We start from the raw sequence: 19,348 nt of genomic DNA, 5'->3' as shown, positions 1-19,348 counted from the left end.
GGGGTTTCAAATTTTGTTGTATGCATTATGTTGCGGTTTTTCTTCTCTCTTGCAGATTACAGGTACATCTGATCTAGAAACTCTCAGGGTTTCATCAGGAGCTTTCAATTTCTTCTGAGAGCTTGGCTTTGGACCTGTGCTATCCCATCTACCATGCCATGTCTCACGCAGACTCGATCTAAAACCTCAAAATACATGTTGGGGTTTTCTGGCAATTTTGTTCATATATCTGAGCGTTGCAAATCGCCATCAGAACTCGCACAATATTGAGAGGACGCAGATCTTGGCCAAATTATCTTGTCCACGCGTTGGCATACTCGTGCATACGGTGAAAATCATCAGTTTTCTTCTACGTAAGGTAACCACGGCATCTCACGCAGGCGAAGCAGGTGATTTCCGAATTGGCTGTAGCGTGCTTTTCAATTCATCGATGCTTTTTCTTTTACGTGGGTTCTTCTTGGATGCTTAAAGAATATTTTTGCCAAAAAGAACAAGCTCCCGATTCGGAATTCTCCTTGCTCACGGTTTATGCGTAGCCTTTTCCGATCAGCATAACAGCAAATCAATTTCTGTGGAGGGTGGATTGCGGTGAAGCCCATCTGCGTCCCCTGGATATGATTCAGTGTTAAAGATTGTCCTTTCATGCCTTGGCCCAAGTGCTTTATTTAGTGAAGGGTTATCGTTCACTCTGATAGTATAGATCTTTGGATAGAACGAAGACAGTGGAAGGCCCTGCATTTTCTAGTGGAACAAGTTGCTACTATCATGATCAACGCTGCCACAGCATCCAGTGTGAGAGAATGACTGTGCGTTTCTGCGTGTAGTCATCAGGTGAAATATTCCGCTCCAGGTAAGAAGCCCGGTCTCAAACGACTCGTTCCAAGCCAGAGACTCTCAGGTAATCTGTCCGCCGTCTTCACTCTCGGGCCAGGTAATGACTGCGTATCATTTTTTTTTATTTGTCTCAGCGTGAGTAAGTCGCATTTCAGTCCAGGGTTTTGATTTCGTTTTGATGATAAGCGTTCAGTGTTTTAGTAGATCTATTCTTAAATCTGACGTTAGGATATTTTATTGCATAGTTTGTAGTTTAGCAGATATTTACTTACTTAGATTGTAGTTTAGCATTAGAAAGGTTTTCCCTTCCTTTTTTTTTAGGATTCGTTTAGATTTTAATTTAGTTTTATTTTAGTTTTAAATTTACTTTGAAAATCTTAAAAATTTCAAATCATATAAAAAAAAAAAAGAAAAAAAAAAAGAAGGGAAATAAATTTTGCAATTTCAGTTTTAGCTCGGGAAATTTTTAGTTTTCATTTTTTGTGCTCAGGCTAATATTTTGGCGTGGGAGTTAATTTTTATCGTGTTTAAATGTTCATTTAAAGATTGACTGCATATATGTAATCTCTGGTGGTTGTTTAAAGCATTTACTCTTTTAAGTTGAGCTATTGAGCCTTTATGGTTATCTTGTATCTGGCAAAAGTTAAGCTTTTCATGATAAATGATCGCTCTTCATGGTTTATATTGTTGCAGTATCTGGTACTTAATCGATTAAACATTAACTCCACAAGGCACTGGTCCGCTAAATTAATAAAATCATTTTAGTGCTTCGTGTCTCCCATACCAACTGGTCAACAGTTGGTCACCCATTTTTCTGTAGGGTCTACCGCCCTTAGCCACGGGAGATAGGCTTAAACGGAGAGATTGGGGATCAGAGTGACAGCCCCCGGTCTGTGCGTTGTCGTGTCAATCTGTGCGACAATAGTAGCAACAACAAATGCACACACTGAATCAACCTTCCCTTGAAATGAATCAACACTGGAACACTGAAGCACTGAATCAACCTTGGCTCACCAAGTTCTACTTTTACTCTCCAAATCTCTCTCACAATCTTCATCAACTCTCTCCAACTTTTTCTCAAGTTCGAGTTTTTTCACAATGCACAAGTAGTGAGGGGAGAAAGAATGAGGCACACATATATATGAGGAGCAACAAATCCATGCCATAAAGGAGGAGTAACTCGCATGCCAAGAGAGAGAGTAACTCATGCTTATTTAGGAAATGTAACTCGTGCCATTAAGGAGGTATGCGTGCCTTTGTAACTTATGCTTTTAAGAGAGTGTAACATATGCATTAAAGAGTGCGTAAGATGAATCTTTTATGGCATGCTTTTATTGAGTGTAAGAGTGTAAGAAAATATTTTATGACGTGCTTTAATGAGTGTAAGAGAGTGTAAGAGCATTAATGAGAGTGTAAGAGGAATATGCCATGCCAATGATGAGAGTGTAAGAGAACATTATTGAGAGCCATGATTGAGTGACTTGAATTTCTTTTTAATAATAATAATATTGATGATTAAGTCTAAATTGAACTATTAGGATTGATTGATGATCAAAAGGGATTTTCCATCAAAAATAGTTGATTACCAATTGATGCAAAGTGATTTAATATCTTGAGCCTTTCTAATTTTAGGCTTTCTATTTTTAGAAATTTTATTTATAGACTTTCTATTTTTCAGAAATTCATCCCTGAGCTGCCAATTTTCAACAATCTAGTATGCTAATATACATCGACTCTAGATTGATAGGGATCCAAGTGTCATCTAGACTACCTACCAAGACACTAAACTCAACAAGGATCCATATGTCATCTAGACTACTTGCCAAGACATCTTCTCATCAAGGATCTAGATGTCATCTAGGCTACCTGCCAAGACATCTACTCAATAGGGATCTAGGTGTCATCTAGGCTACCTGCTAAGACGCCAACTCAACAAGGACCTAGGTGTCATCTAGTCTACTTGCCAATACATCCATTCAACAAGGATGCAGATGTCGTCTAGGCTACCTGCCAAGACATCTACTCAACAAGGATCTAGGTGTCATCTACCATGACACCAATAGGGATCTAGGTACCATCTTGGCTACCTGCCAAGGTACCAACCCTAACAAGGTTCTAGGTATCATCTAGGCTACCTTCCAAGATACCAACCCTAAGTACCATCATACGGGCTTTGTTAAGCCTATGGTACAAAGATATCAACTAATCCAAGCTTACTTCTCAAATATTCAAGCTTCTTATTAGGAAGTGATTTAGTCAAGATATCGGCTACTTGATCATCTGTTGAGAAAGACTGAAGTTTTACGATCCCATCTTGTACCAGACTTCTAATATAATGGTACTTATTGTTAATGTGCTTTGTTCTAGCATGGAACACAAGATCTTTAGTCAGCCTTATGTTGCTTTGTTTGTCGCAGAATATCACGGTGGGGTCCATAGGTCCTCCAAACAATTTTGTAAGAAGCTTCCTGAGCCAAACAACTTTTCCAATTTCACAGACTGCAACATATTCTGCTTGAGCACTACTCAAAGCAACTGAGTCTTGTTTTCGACTCATCCATGAGATCATAGCAGATCCCAAACTAAACAACCACAGATTGTGCTTCTTCCATCTGACTGACTGCCACCCCAATCAGAGTCTGTAAATCCTGTCAATAGAATCTCATTGCTATCATATTTTTGGCAGTGATGAACCACATAGGTATCTTAAGATATGTTTTGCAGCTACCCAATGATCATGACATGGCTCCAATTGAACTGACTGAGGACATTCATTGCATAACATATGTCAGGTTTGGTATTCACCAAGTACATTAGGGAGCCAACCAATTGACGATAGCTTGTGGGATCCACAAGACTAGAATCTGAGTTCTTCAACTTCTTCAAATTTGTGATCATGGGGGTTGTCATGGGCTTACTATCCATCATACCAAACTTTTGCAAGATCTTCATCACCTATTTTCCTTGACCAAGATATATTTTGCCTAGTTTCTGCCAAACTTCCAAGCATCTTGTTTGGTTATTAGCACTAAATGTTCAATTGAATCCCATTAACTTTATTTGAATATCAATGAACAGTAATATAATTTGTTTCTTTCTGTTATCAACCTAAAATTATAAATACCTTTTCCTCAAGTTTTAACCTTGCAGTTCCTTCTATTTTAGAATGAAATATATTATTACAATTAGGATATAGTGGTTATGCTTCCCTAAAACATGGCAATGCTTTAAAACTCGGGAATTCTTCCATTTGGTAGTAAAATGCCAATGTTTCTTAGAAATTTGGCTTGAAGAAATTTCTGAGCTGATGAGATTTTATTAGAAGACATAAATTTAGGAAATTAGTGTAGTAGCAATTCCACTACACTAAATGGATCTGAGAGTTATTTGGAAATTACAAAAACACTGCTATTTTATAAGAAACATACTCATTATGTTCATAAAACTTAGAGTACGTACAAGATAAATTTACACTAATAGTTAATTTGTTGAACATTCATTAAATTCAGCATATTCTTGTTTGTTTGCATGTTTATGATTATCTTTTTAAGCCCTAACTAATTTTGGATATTTTAAATTGACATTTACTCATATATCTAGTCATGCACATTGCATACATATATAGGGATAGAAATAGAGTTTTCACCTTTAGAGTCATATATTCATGACATTAATCTTTTTGGCTTCGTTGACAGGCATTTGCTCGTATTGAAAATCACTATTTTAAGAATAAAGGGTTCCTTCCAACAGATTCATACCTACTTGACAATGTAGAGAAGATAAGGCATATTCCTGCCATAATTGTGCAAGTAAGTCTGTGACGTTGGCATTTCTTAGAATTTTCATGCAGAGGGCCACATTCTGTATTCCAGGATATAAATGTAGGCACTATAACTGGTGGTCTTTTTAGTTTGGACAACATGGTGTCTTATATATAGAAAGGTGTGTTGTAAACATGCCAATTAGCAGCCTAGATATTTTGATTCAAAGCTAACTGAAATATGACTTTAAATACATTAAATAACCAGGTCAAGAGAGAATTTTAAATTAATGCAAATGTTCTGATTTGCTTGAGGGGCTAAGAATGTATTTACGAGTTTGTATAGGTATTAACGAATGCTTGAAAGAATAAATGCTATACTATGTGTAGGTTTCTTTCCCATGATGTAAATCTTAACCATAAAGAACCACGATAAGAATCCATTATACAATTTTATTTCTGCTCTTATTATGTAGGTTTTTGTAAATTGATGTTCTTATTAGCTAATCATTTATGTGGCAATATTTACTAAAAAATGCAAATTGGACGTATGAGCATTGACCAGATATTAGGTCTATAAAATATTTTTTTTGTTTTATTCTGCTGATTCTTAATTTATTTGCAGGTTTAACAAACGAGCATAGCTATTGTCCTATAGAAAGAAAACGAACATATTTTTTATTATTTTGTAAACTTGTACCTAGGGAGAGTAAGTTAGTTACTACATATTAATAAGTATAGGTAAAATTGGTTTTATTTCAAGGGAAATTACTTAAATTTAGTGTTAGGAGATTTAGTTATTCTTGGAATTGCTTGCTACCCCTAGAAGACAAGAAAACCAACTAGAGGTTTGAAACTATTGGTGGGATGCACAAATAACCAAGTGATTTATTGTAGGGTCCTATCATTGATCCTCTTCATGATTGGGTAATTTCGATCTCCCTCCCTCAAAAATGGAAATAGTAGTCGAAGAGTGCATTGTTTAGTACATTTTAGATCATGACCTTAGTTTTACTAAGGTTGATCATCCACTATCAAAGATACCAAAATTTGGAAAGTTCATCAACCTATCTTCGAAGTGTTGGAAAATGCAAAGTGGCAGCATATTAATTCTTATGTTCCTTTTTCCTTAATACTTGCTTCTAAACTTAGTTATTCTTCTTGTGTTCTATAGTTAGATCTTTTCATCAAACAAATATCAAGAACGAAACAACAACAATAGAGGACACAAAAATTAGGCTCTCAGCTAGGGCAAAACCCCTCCAAGGGGAAAACCCGATAAACCTAGTGTACATAGCGCACCACCAGGGAACTGCCGGAACAGGCGAGAAAGCTGACACAGAGGGCAGAAGCCGGGACTGCTAGGGACAACTGGAATTGCTGGAACTGCCGAGAACAACGGAAATTGCGGAACTGCTAGAACTGCTGGGAACAGCCGGAACTGTCGGAATAGCAAGAGCATCTGTTTCTGAAGGAGAGCAGCATGCAAGTGACAACTAACTAACATTGGGACAGTTGTATGGTACTTAGTAGCAAATACACCAAGCATGCAATGTTACAGCTAGCGTGCAAGGGACAACAAGCATGCTAAGGACAACAAGCGTGCTAGGGACAACAAGCGTGCAAGGGACAACAAGCAAGCAAGGTGTAGCCAGAGCATAGTTCAGTACGGCAACATGGTGTAGCAATGGCACATAATGCAGTACAGTGATGGGTATAGTCATGATTAATGAAGCATGATGAGATGCAGCATAGTGATGATGGGTGCAGCATGGTGCAGCACGGTGAGGTGCAGCATGATGACGAAATGTAGCACAACGATAGGTGAAGGAGTCACCTTGGAGAATCAGTTGAAGCAACATGTCTTCAACTGATCTCATGTATCATCTTTTTAGAGATGATCTATGCTCTTATCTAGATAAGTCAAAGTGTTGACTTCTGTTGTAAATGTACTATCTCTCTCTCTCTGCTGAACTATTGAAGAACATATAAGAAGAATTGATCAAGGGTTTCCCCACATTGAGGTTTGTCCCTGGCTAGCGCCACATCTTGTGTCCTCTTGTCTTGGCTTGTCTTCTGCGATTTATGTTTATGTTCTATCTGCAGTTTACTTTAATGCTGATGTGATTGCTAATCTGGAAAAGATATTGAGCTAACTGTGAAAATTGAAATAAATTGCTCTAAGCATAGAACATACCTAAAATTAACAAATCTGCTTCAAAATGAGACACAAAAACCCAAACCCTAGACCAAGTCCTTCTCCAAGTACCAAGTCAACCCTCCAACAAGTCTTTCCCTGATTCTGCACCAAATAGTTTCAAACTGCAACTTCGACCTACCAACTTCAATACTGCAACTCGTCCTGCAACTTTGTCCTTGTAACTTTGGCCTTACAGCTTCTGTGGAAACCCTTATTTTGCTTCCTCTTGAGACCTTCCTAGAGCAAGACAACTCCTAAGGTCAACGAGGTCAGAGTAGGATATTCTTCCTTCCAGCTACTCGGTTTTGCACTTCCTCCACTTTGTTGAGAAATCTAGGGCATTAGTATTATTTGATTTCTCTTCTTTGGTGACTCCTTGTGAATGCTTTTTACTTGATTAGATTAGGTTCTTCTTTACGGTAGATTCTTAGAGTTCTTCTTCATCAAACAATAACCAATACAAGAACATAAATAGACAAGAGACACAACATGTAGGCATGGGCCAGGGCCAAAACCTCTCACTCTTAAAGAGGAAAACCCGCACAAATTCTTCTTATAGAGATTCCAATTGACGAATACCAAGACCAAGACCCTTGACCTATTAGCCACTCCAAGACCAAGACACTACTTCTCTTGATTGTCTTTTCTTCTTCGTGATTCTTCCTTCGCTTCGACCTTCTTTGCATCTTCACATGACTGTCTTATCAAGATCCTTTCATCACTGTCTTCAAGATTTTCTTCTCACTGTCATGTCCTTCATAGTATAGACATGTATGGTTGTGGTACCTTATGAACTATCTCATGAATTGTATAGAGATCTGAATTCTTCCTTTAGACACCCAATCTCTTCCTCTGTCTGATAGACTGAGCTCTGCTCTCACATCCGAATCATAGAGATGCTCCACTGATCACCATCACCAAAAACTTAGAGAGGATATTTGAACTTGTGACTGTGGTATATTAATCTTTGTTGTCTACATTCAAGAGGGATCCGAATTCCCTTCTCCATAGAACTACGATCTTGAAACCTTCAACTGTAACCTCTACCAAAATATGTATGATCTGAATTCTTCTGATGTTTCAGCTCACTGAAATCTCAGAGATGTGAAGTATTGTACTTCTGTGATTACCCACTGAAATTGCAGAAGTATCTGAGATTTCTGAACTATCCTTTTGCGAAGACCATAGCCACGTATATATAGTAGTCTGTCCATAAATAAGCCGACTTGTATACATGAAGAGATGTGTCTTTTATTTGTGAGCTGACTTGTGTTATTTAATTCATCTTGCAGACCGACTTCAAGAGGAGAATTGTGCTTGTCTTTTGGAGGGCTATTTTGACAGTCCTGTAAAATAGAATACTTTTCACATATCTTCATACATGACATATGACTCTTTCACAAATCCTAAAGCTCTCAATGGGAGCTATTTAAACATAAAAACTCTTGTTCATGAAACCCATGAAGCAAGGCATTACAAAAATAATTTATTCTTTTTATTTCATCATTTACAAAGATCATAATTACATGTCATTATGAAGACCGAACCTAGTTACATTTTACAACACTCCCTCTTAACTAGGGAGGTATTCATAATGGTACTTGGTCATTCTCAATTTGAAGAAATTCTCATAAGAAGAATTCAGATTTGTAACTCATTTGTATAGCATGTAAAAAATTTGAAGCCCCAAAATTCTACTGCAACAACTAATTATGTTTCTTCTATTTGTTAATCACTGAACAAAATTATTTACTGTTTCCTACAGTAAACACCGAAACTATTACACTGCAACATTCACCATTGAATTAAAATGCAAAAACAAGAAAGAAATACACAACACATCTACACAGTTATTTTTGGACAAATGTCCCTGGAAAAACCTAGTGTGGGAAAACCAGTGCAGCAGCTGAGGGTTTTATTATTATTCAGTAGTAATTTTTTAATACAATCTCTAGATGCCCTCCTGGCTATATAGTACAGAGAATATCGCCAGTGTTGAAAATATCGGTATCGGGAAAATGTCGGCGAGGGCCCAGAAAATATCTTATCGGCAATATCGGCGAAAATATCGGCAAGCATAAAAAATGCATAATATATTCATTTTTATTTTATTTTATTTTTTTCAGATTTTTAAACATATAAAGCAATAACAACATGAAATAAACACATTGGCACATAAATATGAAGAAAGCACTGATATATATGATGTCAAATAGAAATGATACATCAAAGGCGATACCAAATCCTGCTAATCCCTGATAATTGTCCATTCAAGGACTCAAATGTGGAGAACCAATACAAAATAACATCACATATATAAAAATATCTCATCATCATGAGTTATATGTAGCATAACAAATAAAACTAGCAAGCCAGCAATTATCTATCTGAAATCACTGCCCTCTCACCCTTTTACAGGAAAACATGATGGGCTGTTTGCCAGGCCTTCCCCTAGTAGTAGAAGGCCCTGACCCTGCCTCTACACCTAATGTCAAATATTGAGTGCTAGGTATGGGGCTATGCTCTCCTATATCTATAGCAGATGGTGCTGATGCTGATGCTCTCGTAGTGTCCTCCTCCTCTTGCTCCTCCTCTGAGTGCTGCTGCTCCTCCGAGTCCTCCTCCTCTTGCTGCCCGTGTTCTAATGGATCATCTTCCACTAGCTCTAACCATGAAGGTGACTCCTTCAAGATGGGCTCCTCAGACTCCACCCTCCACTGAGACAATACATCAATATTATCTAAGGAAATGGCATCTGGATCGATTTGTGATTCTATTTGCCTCACTCGAAGTCGGATGTTATAATGCACATACACCAAATCATTGAGGCGTGTGAACTCCAACCTGTAAGAGTGTCAAAAAAAGTAATGAGTCTTGACTCGTGACTCTTGACACTTGAAGGTCATAAATTAAAAATTAAAAATTACAATAAGTGTAATTGCTCAACTGAAGGCTGTAGCTCAAAGTTATACCTGTTGCGTTTTTTTACGTGTATTTTCTCAAATACACTCCAATTGCACTCACACCCTGAAGAGCTACATGTTTGACTCAAGATTCGTATGGCCAATTTCTGCAAATTTGGTGCCCTTGCACCATAGTTTCGCCACCAAATATCTACAACAAAATAATGAAATAAAAAATTCAAAAACTTAAAACATAATTAAAATTTCAAATAAAAGTTACATAATTGAATTTAAAAAAAAATAGAATTATAAGTAAGGAGATTCTAAATTGAAAATTCTAATTTCTAATGAGTGATGACTTGTCACTTATGTGGCATGAAGAGGGTCCTTTTCCTAATAGCATCATCAAAGCCAAATAGGCCAACACAATCCCGATATGACTGTATGTCACGATTGATTTTGCTACGAAGCTCAGGATCAAGTACCATCCTCTGAATACAGGAATGGAGCCCTTCCATCACCTCGCCATCAAAATCAAAGCCACATTTGTATGGAAATGCGGGGTTGAGGAAGAGTGTTGCTGCATGAATGGGTCGATGAAGCATCCCTGTCCACTGACTATCAATCACATCCCATAACATCATCTGCCTATCAAGGCCAATAGAGCCCTTGTCTGCATAATAAGAACGAATGGCCTCCTTGGCCCTATCCATGCCCTCATACAAATAAGCCATTGCAGGCTTCTCCCCATCCACCAATCTGAGAACCTTTACTATAGGTTCACTAGCTGCGCATGCTTCTTCTACTCCATGCCAAAACGTCTCAAAGTACACCATTTTTGCAATGGCTTTCCTGTCCTGTCCCCTGTTGTATCTACAATTATGCCAATCATCAGACATAAACATTTGCTTCAACTCGAACTGACATCGAAGCAAAGATTGAAGAGTAATAAAGTTTGTGGCAAAACTTGTGATCGTAGGACGCTGCAACTCCTTGTTTCTAGTGAACCTCCTCATGAGGCTAAGAACAAAAGCATGGTTATAAATAAACTTGGGGATGCTCTTATCCATATCAACCGCCTCCTTGATGAAGGAGAGTTTCCCCATATCCTCAAGCGACAAATCGAGACAATGTGTTGCACACGGAGTCCAGAACAATGTGGGATGCCTCTCCATAAGCATCTTGCCGACAGACACATAATTAGCTGCATTGTCTGTTATGACTTGCACCACATTCTGCACACCAATCTCCCGAATGAACCCATCTAATAACTCACATATCGTTGCTGCATCTTTGATATGTTCTAATGCATCCAACGATTTAATAAACATGGTACCTTTAGGACAATGTACCAAGAAATTTAGAAGGGTCCTACCCTTCCTATCTGTCCAACCATTAGACATCACTGTGCATCTAGTAACTTCCCATGTCTTTTTCAACTCTGCCAATCTAGAGTTGATGTCCTGGTTTTCTACTTGAAGAATTGGCCCCCGCAACTCCTCATATGTGGCACTTTTGTACCCTGGGCCCACAACAACAATAGCATCACACATTGGCTGCCAAAATGGATTGGTTTTGGTGATGCTGAGAGGTAAGTCGCTCCAGAAAATACACCTCCCCATGACTCTATCTGCTTCTTGCTTCTCCTTTTTTTTAACAAGCGATTTTATGCCAGGTTGTGCTCCAGGTCCTATTCGTGGAACAAAAAATGATGACCTTGCACTAGCAGTAGCAGGTGATGATGTGCCAGTGCCAGCTGTGGAGCCCCTCCCACTACCCTCAACATCAAAATCAGGAGAAGATATCCTGAAAGATCTACCTGCACGTTCAACTTTGTTTCTTTCGGCCTCTTCCTTCTTTCTGTCTTTTTCATCAATTGCCTCGAGCTTTTTGTATAAGCTCCGGACTAGAAACTGTACAAATCGCAACATCATGTCCACTGATTTAGCAAGATGGTATTTCAATCGTGTAACCTCACCTGTCATCTTGGTCCCACACAATTTGCATGTAAGATATGCACGATTTGTCTCACCATTAGGGTTCCCATACTCCCAAAATGGGTCCAAGGCTTTTGGCATATTTGTATTTTGTAGTGGGCTAACTCAAACCTAGGGCACCAAAAAAAAATGGAATTAGTAGCTTAATAATTAATAACCACATCATTTTACAAAACAATTTTTTTGCTACATTATTTGCAATTTTGCAATGTGAATTGAAAATTGAAAATTCAATGAAAAACCATAAATGACAATAAGAGGGTGTATTTGAAAGTTAAAAAAAAATGCATTTGCTCTCGAATATGAGAGAAATCTTTAAGGCAAACACCAAGTAGATAATCATGGCTACATGAATAAACAACACTGTCAATAAGAGGAGGAATACGTTTCACTTCGAAGGCATTACACAACATCCAATATTGAGCACATCATTTCATAAATTCATACCTAGAAATAGGCAAACGGTAAACCTACCTCACTGTTCACATTGCACAATAAGAAACTAATTTCTAAGGTGAGGAAATTTTATAGAGATGAACCCCTAATATATAATAAAATTAATAAATAGCCTCTGCAGCTATGAACTCAGAAAACATGGAGTTTGCTCTCCAAATATGGAGAAACTTGAAAACTTAAAAACTTAAAACCCTTGCATTTGCTCATGGGCATGAAAATCTTTTCAAATGGAAAAAAAAATCATGCAAAATGATTGTAGGCAAATAGGCAAGCAAGAACAATCCTAAAACTAACAAAAAATTCATTAAAATAGGGGTTTATTTGAACATACCTGTTAATGGAAGAAATGAAATTGTCTCACTGTTCTTGAAGCTTAGATCAATGAAATCTTCTTTGTTGGTGGCGATAATAGCTATGGAACGCTCAAACACTCCTTGGCAGCAAGCACATAGCTCTCCCCTTCCTTCTACAACAATCAGAAATGAAAATGATTCATAAAAAACCAAAATCCGAATTTTATAACCCGCGCGGATATTTTCTATTGTCTCATGGTGATAAATTGCATCGTTGCACGATATTTTGTTGAAATATCGGCGATATTTCGGAAATATCGCGATATTTTCGGGAGCCAAAAATATCGCGATATTTTCTCGGCGATATTTCGGCTTGCCGAAAATATCGCGATATTTACGAATATCACCGATATTTCGGCGATACTATCAACACTGAATATCACTGACAGAGAGATAAGTGAGATTACCTCACACTATCACTGGAGATCTCATTGATCTAGCCACTGAATGAATGGTCCCTGACTGTCTCTGCGCAGTCATTGTGTCATCCCAATGTCACAGGCTCTAGGGACTGCGTGACTCATTCTGCTAATCAATTTGCTGTTGGAAAATACTGAGAAGGGGGGGGGGTAAATCAGTTTTCCTTAGCAATTAGCACTTTTAAATATTTTCAAAGCATTAGTTAATCTTCAATTATTATTAATGTTTATGCAGTAATAACAGTAAATAAAAGAACACAGGAGGCACAAAAATTTTAGGTGGAAAACCCCCTCTGGGTCAAAAACCACCGAACACTTTTCTAATAAATTCTTTAATCTTCAGCCCCAACTAAAATGAAAGAAACAACTTCCTAGAATTCTAGAAAAGCATTCTTCTCCAGCTCCCATTGGAAGGACGCCCCAATGCCCTGGTTTCTTCAGTAATCAACTGAATGGATGCCCCAACACCCTAGACCAACCTACCACCTTGAAGTGTTCATAGGCTCCAACCTGTAGGCAACTTCATGCACTTGCCTAGCACCTCCCTGCCACCCTATAATGACTGAAATGAGACAAGAGTGTGGATTCCCGTACCAGGGACAATGATCCACGATAAAATATGATTTACAATGATTTTGACTGTACACCCAATCACACTATGACCTGCAACCCAACCATGACATCATCCCAACAGAGACTCCTATACCTCCTGACGATGCCTTTTCGACTCCAGGCAGATTGATTCTTTTACAATAATGACTCTTCCAATGATGACACTTTTACAAATGACTCTTTTACAACTTTACAATGATGACTCTTGGCCTTGACACTTCTTCACAATATACGGATCGCTGTCATGTCTTTAAAGGATGTCCCATTGCAATGCTTCCTTTGATTTGATACTTCTGCTCTTGAATTATTGCTTGAAGTTGTACTTGAATCTTCTACTACCTCCATTCAAAATTTGCCTGGCGAAACCAATCCCAAAACAAAACAAAATACCCTTCAACTTACCTCTGCCTGCAAAACACATGTAAGTGCATAATAATGAATAAGTACAAATTAAAATTACAATGCGTACTTGAAGTGTGCTTGTCATTTTTGTTGTTGACTTGTTGCAGCAGTAGACAAAGACTCCCACTCTTGGTATAGGCCTGGACTCTATGCAAGACTATATCCAAAACTAACCTCAAGATATATACAGTGGACACTGATGACAGACCCTAGACTTGTGATGAACCAAGTTCTAAGTACAACAACTGTCAACTATGACAAGACAAGTAACATGAACTTACAACATCATATGGATTTAGCAGGCTTGGTGTAGCAGCAAATGTGTAGTATCAAGAATAGGACATCTGAAATGTGGTATCAAAACTAACTGTGACATATAGAGACATAGAGATATAACCGAGACCTTGTATATAGTTACGTTGTCGTGCAAAAACATATGTCAGAGATGATACTCAAAATTCAAATGTAAACACTACTCTTACATACCTTGCTGTAGGAGACTTACCCTTGACTCTTGATGTGTGGTCCTTACTGTAGTGATCCTTGAATGCATGCTTTTTCTTGCCTTCTAGGAGCTCGATATTGAATATGTTGTATCTATGTAATTTTGGATCTAGAGGGTTTGAAATTTCGTCCCGTGGTAGCCCTCTGAGTCCTGTTTGCAACCCCACAGGTCTGATCAAGATTGGATTCTTCAAGAAAGAGTTATGCCCAATCTCCCATGACGACTTGATTATAGCCTGGTTCAGTAGAGCAAACTTGGACGAAGCGCCATGTGTAACTGTTGCGACCTTCGGCCCTGAAAACGCTACTCAACAAACAACAGTCTGTCCTCTTTGTGTGACTATTTACAAAATTTGAATCCAATGCTTAGAGAGAAAGTTATGACGATTTTCCCAACGTCACCTGTTTGACATGGAATTTGGGAGCCTGCAAAAACCGTAACTTCCTCAGATCATATCTCCGAAAATATAGAAAACCAAGATCTGAAATTCGGTCACGAGGTTCATCAAGATTTCGGTTCAAATGGGTTTTAATTTCAGCTTTTGAAGCTTCGCAAAAAAAAAGTTGTAGCAAAAATCCCACGATGGCCTATTTGAAGCCACAAAATCCCTACTAGAGGAGAATATGAGGGTCATTATTTATATGAATGTCTTGAATTGAGAGGGTCCTCAATAAGTGAACGTTGGAGGGATTTTAGGAGCAAAAATATATTATTAATTATTGACTATTCAATGACCACAACCAATTATGAGTGCCATGCCACAACCCCATAGGGTTTTAGCCCACTAACTAGGGTTACTAACTTCAAGCATGAATAACTCTCAAACCGTGAAGAACCACTGATCAACAATCTCCGCCTTTGGCATTGATGGCAACACAAGTACTCCCCCTGCGATCATGACACCTCTTCCTACTGCCTTCTCTCCCCCTTCGTCATCAATGGCAAAGGGTAACTCCCCCTGACAGATAGCCATCCTGCGGACCTGTACACATCTCCACTCCCCCTTTCTACTCGAGTAGATAAGAGAAAGAGTCTAATGAAAACTTGGGAGAATCCCAAACTTTTGGCGAAGGTACTCAAATACTTCACGAGGTAATGGTTTGATAAAGATTTCAACGATTTGTTCCTTTGTGCCAACATATTCAAGCTTGATATTCCTTTCGGCGACCTGCTCTCTAACAAAATGATATTTAATCGGAATGTGCTTTGTTTTGGAATGCATCACAGGATTCTTGGAGATACTGATGGCGCTGGTGTTATCGCAAAATATGGGAATAGGCTCATCAAACTTGACTTGAAGATCTTGCAAAGTTTTCTTCATCCAGAGAACTTGTGTACAACAAGCTACTACCGCGATATATTCTGCTTCTGTTGTGGATAACGAGATTGAAGACTGCTTTTTACTTAACCATGAAACAAGACAACCACCTAGATAGAATGCTGCTCCACTGGTACTCTTACGATCATCAACACTTCCTGCCCAATCTGCATCTGTATAAGCTTGGATAACCAGATCATTTCCTTTGGGATACCATAGACCATATTCCATTGTGCCCTTAAGATATCGAAGAATTCTTTTGACGACAATAATATGAGATTCTTTTGGTGTTGCTTGGAATCTTGCTACTTGTCCAACTGCCTGCATCACATCAAGCCGGGAGGCTGTCACATATAGGAGACTACCAATCATGGATCTATACAACCTTTGGTCCACATCCTTTGACGAATCTTCTAAGCTTAACTTGCAACCTGTTATCATGGGGGTAAGGACTGGCTTGCAATCTTCCATCTAGAATTTTTTGAGCATTTCCTTGATGTACTTGGTTTGATATATGAATATTCCTTTATCCTGCTAAGAAATTTGAAGCCCCAAAAAGTATGTCAGCTTTCCAAGCATAGACATTTCAAACTCACTTTGCATTTTTGTGGCAAAGTCTTTACTTAATTTGTCATCATTGCTTCCAAAGATTATATCATCCACATATACCTCAATAATCGTTAGGTTATCTTGATCCACTTTCACATAGAGATTGTTGTCAACGCTTCCTTTCTTGAATTTGTAATACTTCAACTATTCTTCTCCCCCTGAACATGTAATGACACTGCCATCTTGTTCAAACTACCTGTCTGTCAATCGTAGACTTGTTTCATATACTGTTGAATAGACTCCTCATCTTCAAATTCCTAGGAGTCAATAAGCTGAATTGTTCAGAATAGTGTGTCATTTAACAGACCGTCTTGACTGTTGATGTGTGGTCATTATTGTAGTGGTCTTCGAATGCATGCTTTTTCTTGCCTTCTAGGAGCTTGATATTGAATCTGTTGTATCTATGTAATTTCGAATCTCGAGGGTTTGAAATTTCGTCATGTGGTAGCCCTCTGAGTCCTCTTTGCAACCCCACAGGTCTGATCAAGATTGGATTCTTTAAAAAAGCGTTATGCCCAATCTCCCACGATGACTTGATTATAGCCTAGTTCAGTAGAGTGAATCTGTACGAAGTGTCACGTGTAACTGTTGCGACCTTCGGCCCTGAAAATGCTACTCAACAAACTGTAGTCCGTCCTCTTTCTGTGACTATTTACGAAATTTGAATCCAATGCTCAGAGAGAAAGTTATGACGATTTTCCCAACGTCACCTGTTTGACATGGAATTCAGGACCCTGCAAAAACCCTAAGTTCCTCAAATCATATCTCTGAAAATATAGCGAACCAAGATCTGAAATTCAGTCATGAGGTTCATCAAGATTTCGGCTCAAATGGGTTTTAATTTAAGCTTCTGAAGCTTCGTAGAAAAAAAGTTATAGCGAAAATGCCACGATGACCTGTTTGAAGCCAAAAAATCCCTACTAGAGGAGGATATGAGGGTCATTATTTATATGAATGTATTGAGTTGAGAGGGTCCTCAATAAGTGAACGTTGGAGGGATTTTAGGAGAAAAAATATATTATTAATTATTGACTATTCAATGACCACAACCAATTATGAGTGCCATGCCACAAACCCATAGGGTTTTAGCCCACTAACTAGGGTTACTAACTTCAAACGCATATAACTCTCAAACCGTGAAGAACTGGGAGGCGTACCATATATCAACGGAAACATCTCGACGAGTAGAATCCATCAATAAGATCTTTGACACAAAATAATATGAGTTTTCAAGTCAAAATGCCCTTGCAAGATCGGGTAGCCTGTGGTGCTGCTTGGGTTGACATCAATGACAACCACTGATCAACATTTGCTGCCTAGGAACTTCGATTTTCACCTCCTGGTCTCACACCCTGGATTTTGGCCTCTGAAATCGATTCCTCCAACAAATTTTGGATCTCCTCAAGGCTCTGCATTGCCTCTGCGTGGCCCTGCGTCAACCTCTTCTGGCTCTGCGTTGCCTCTCCCGAATCTCTCTCTGCCTCCTCTACTGAGTATTCCCGGATTAGGAGAAATCTCCAACTGGAACTATCCCTACCACTCACTGCAAAAGCTCACTTCGAATTCCTCTCCGGCAGCTGCTCAGCTTCAGAAATTCGATCTTCTGAACTCTACTCGATGTGTTCTCCAAGTGCCCCTCAAGCCTCTTCTTATATCTTCCTGTTGGACAACCAACGACCCAGATTAACTTATAATCAATGGCTCAGATCATTTTGGCTTGATCCTCTTCTTCTTCTAGTAGTTTCGCCCACAGTTTAGATGAATACCCATTATTTATTTTAATTTCCTAAGTTTAGACTTAGGGACCTGTTATAAATAATTAATTATTTTAATAAAACTGTCTTCAGGTGGAATTTCTCAAAACGATTTCTGGGTATTGGATAATGCAGGTGTCTAAGCCTCCCTGTAAATTTTGATACTTAGAGCACATCTGATGCTACCAGAAATCAACATAACATCATACCGATCAACATTGTTATATAGCAAGGCCTTGACTAACAACTCCATCTCTCCACAAGATATTGAGCTGAATGCTGGAGAGACTCGATGATTTATAGACACTCTCATCATCCTTGTCTCTCTCAGAACATACCCCACCCGGGTTCTCTCAGGATATGCTCCATGAGGACTGTTCTTATCTTGGACTCCCCAGTCCTCATAGAATATCGGTCCTCCACGACTACTCTTCCATGGGATTCCCTATCTCATCCCACAAGAGCATCGGATGCCAAACAATTACATAATCCTCCTTTCTATCTTCTCAGATGAAGCACATAACAACATGTCCACCGCTCCTTATACCAGGAGGTTTTATTCCATTAATGTACTCATTCCTATCAACTATCCCAAGACAAGTAACATGAACTTACAACATCATATAGCTTTAGCAAACTTGGTGTAGCATCAAATGTGTAATATCAAGAATAGGACGTCTGAAATGTGGTATCAAAACTAACTGTGACATATAGAGACATAGAGATATATCCGAAACCCTGTATATACTTACGTTGTCCTGCAAAAACATATGTCAGAGATGATACTCAAAATTCAAATATAAACACTAATCATACATACCTTGCTGTAGGAGACTTACCCTTGACTGTTGATGTGTGGTCCTTATTGCAATGATCCTTGAATGCATGCTTTTTCTTGCCTTCTAGGAGCTCGATATTGAATCTGTTGTATTTATGTAATTTCAGATCTCTAGGGTCTGAAATTTCATCCTGTGGTAGCCCTCTGAGTCCTATTTACAACCCCATAGGTCTGATCAAGATTGGATTCTTCAAGAAATAGTTATGCCCAATCTCCCATGATGACCTGATTATAGCCTAGTTCAGTAGAGCGAACTTGTACGAAGTGCCACGTGTCATTGTTGCGACCTTCAGCCCTGAAAATGCTACTCAACAAACTAAAGTCCGTCCTCTTTTTGTGACTATTTACAAAATTTGAATCCAATGCTCAGAGAGAAAGTTATGACGAT

General features: G+C 38.6%; 1 protein-coding gene across 5 annotated transcripts in view; it reads left to right on the top strand.

Annotated features, from left to right (window-relative positions):
- Window positions 1-19,348, top strand: part of LOC149139312 (proline iminopeptidase-like) — a 392,388-nt gene that overhangs the window by 277,254 nt on the left and 95,786 nt on the right. For 4 of the 5 annotated variants that reach the window (XM_089446646.1, XM_089446645.1, XM_089446649.1 and 1 more), the window contains one exon: window positions 4,530-4,643. The exons of the other annotated variant lie outside the window; for it this stretch is intronic. In XM_089446646.1, the coding sequence (XP_089302772.1) occupies window positions 4,530-4,643 (114 nt within the window). The remainder of the gene's footprint in view (window positions 1-4,529; window positions 4,644-19,348) is intronic. 5 annotated transcript variants of the gene reach the window in all.

The sequence above is a fragment of the Pinus tabuliformis genome, chromosome X (assembly GCF_031772625.1).
Source record: "Pinus tabuliformis cultivar Carrire ecotype Pingquan chromosome X, CPIR1, whole genome shotgun sequence".
In the NCBI taxonomy this organism is placed as follows: Eukaryota; Viridiplantae; Streptophyta; class Pinopsida; order Pinales; family Pinaceae; genus Pinus; species Pinus tabuliformis.
This window is presented reverse-complemented; position numbering and strand designations above follow the sequence as displayed.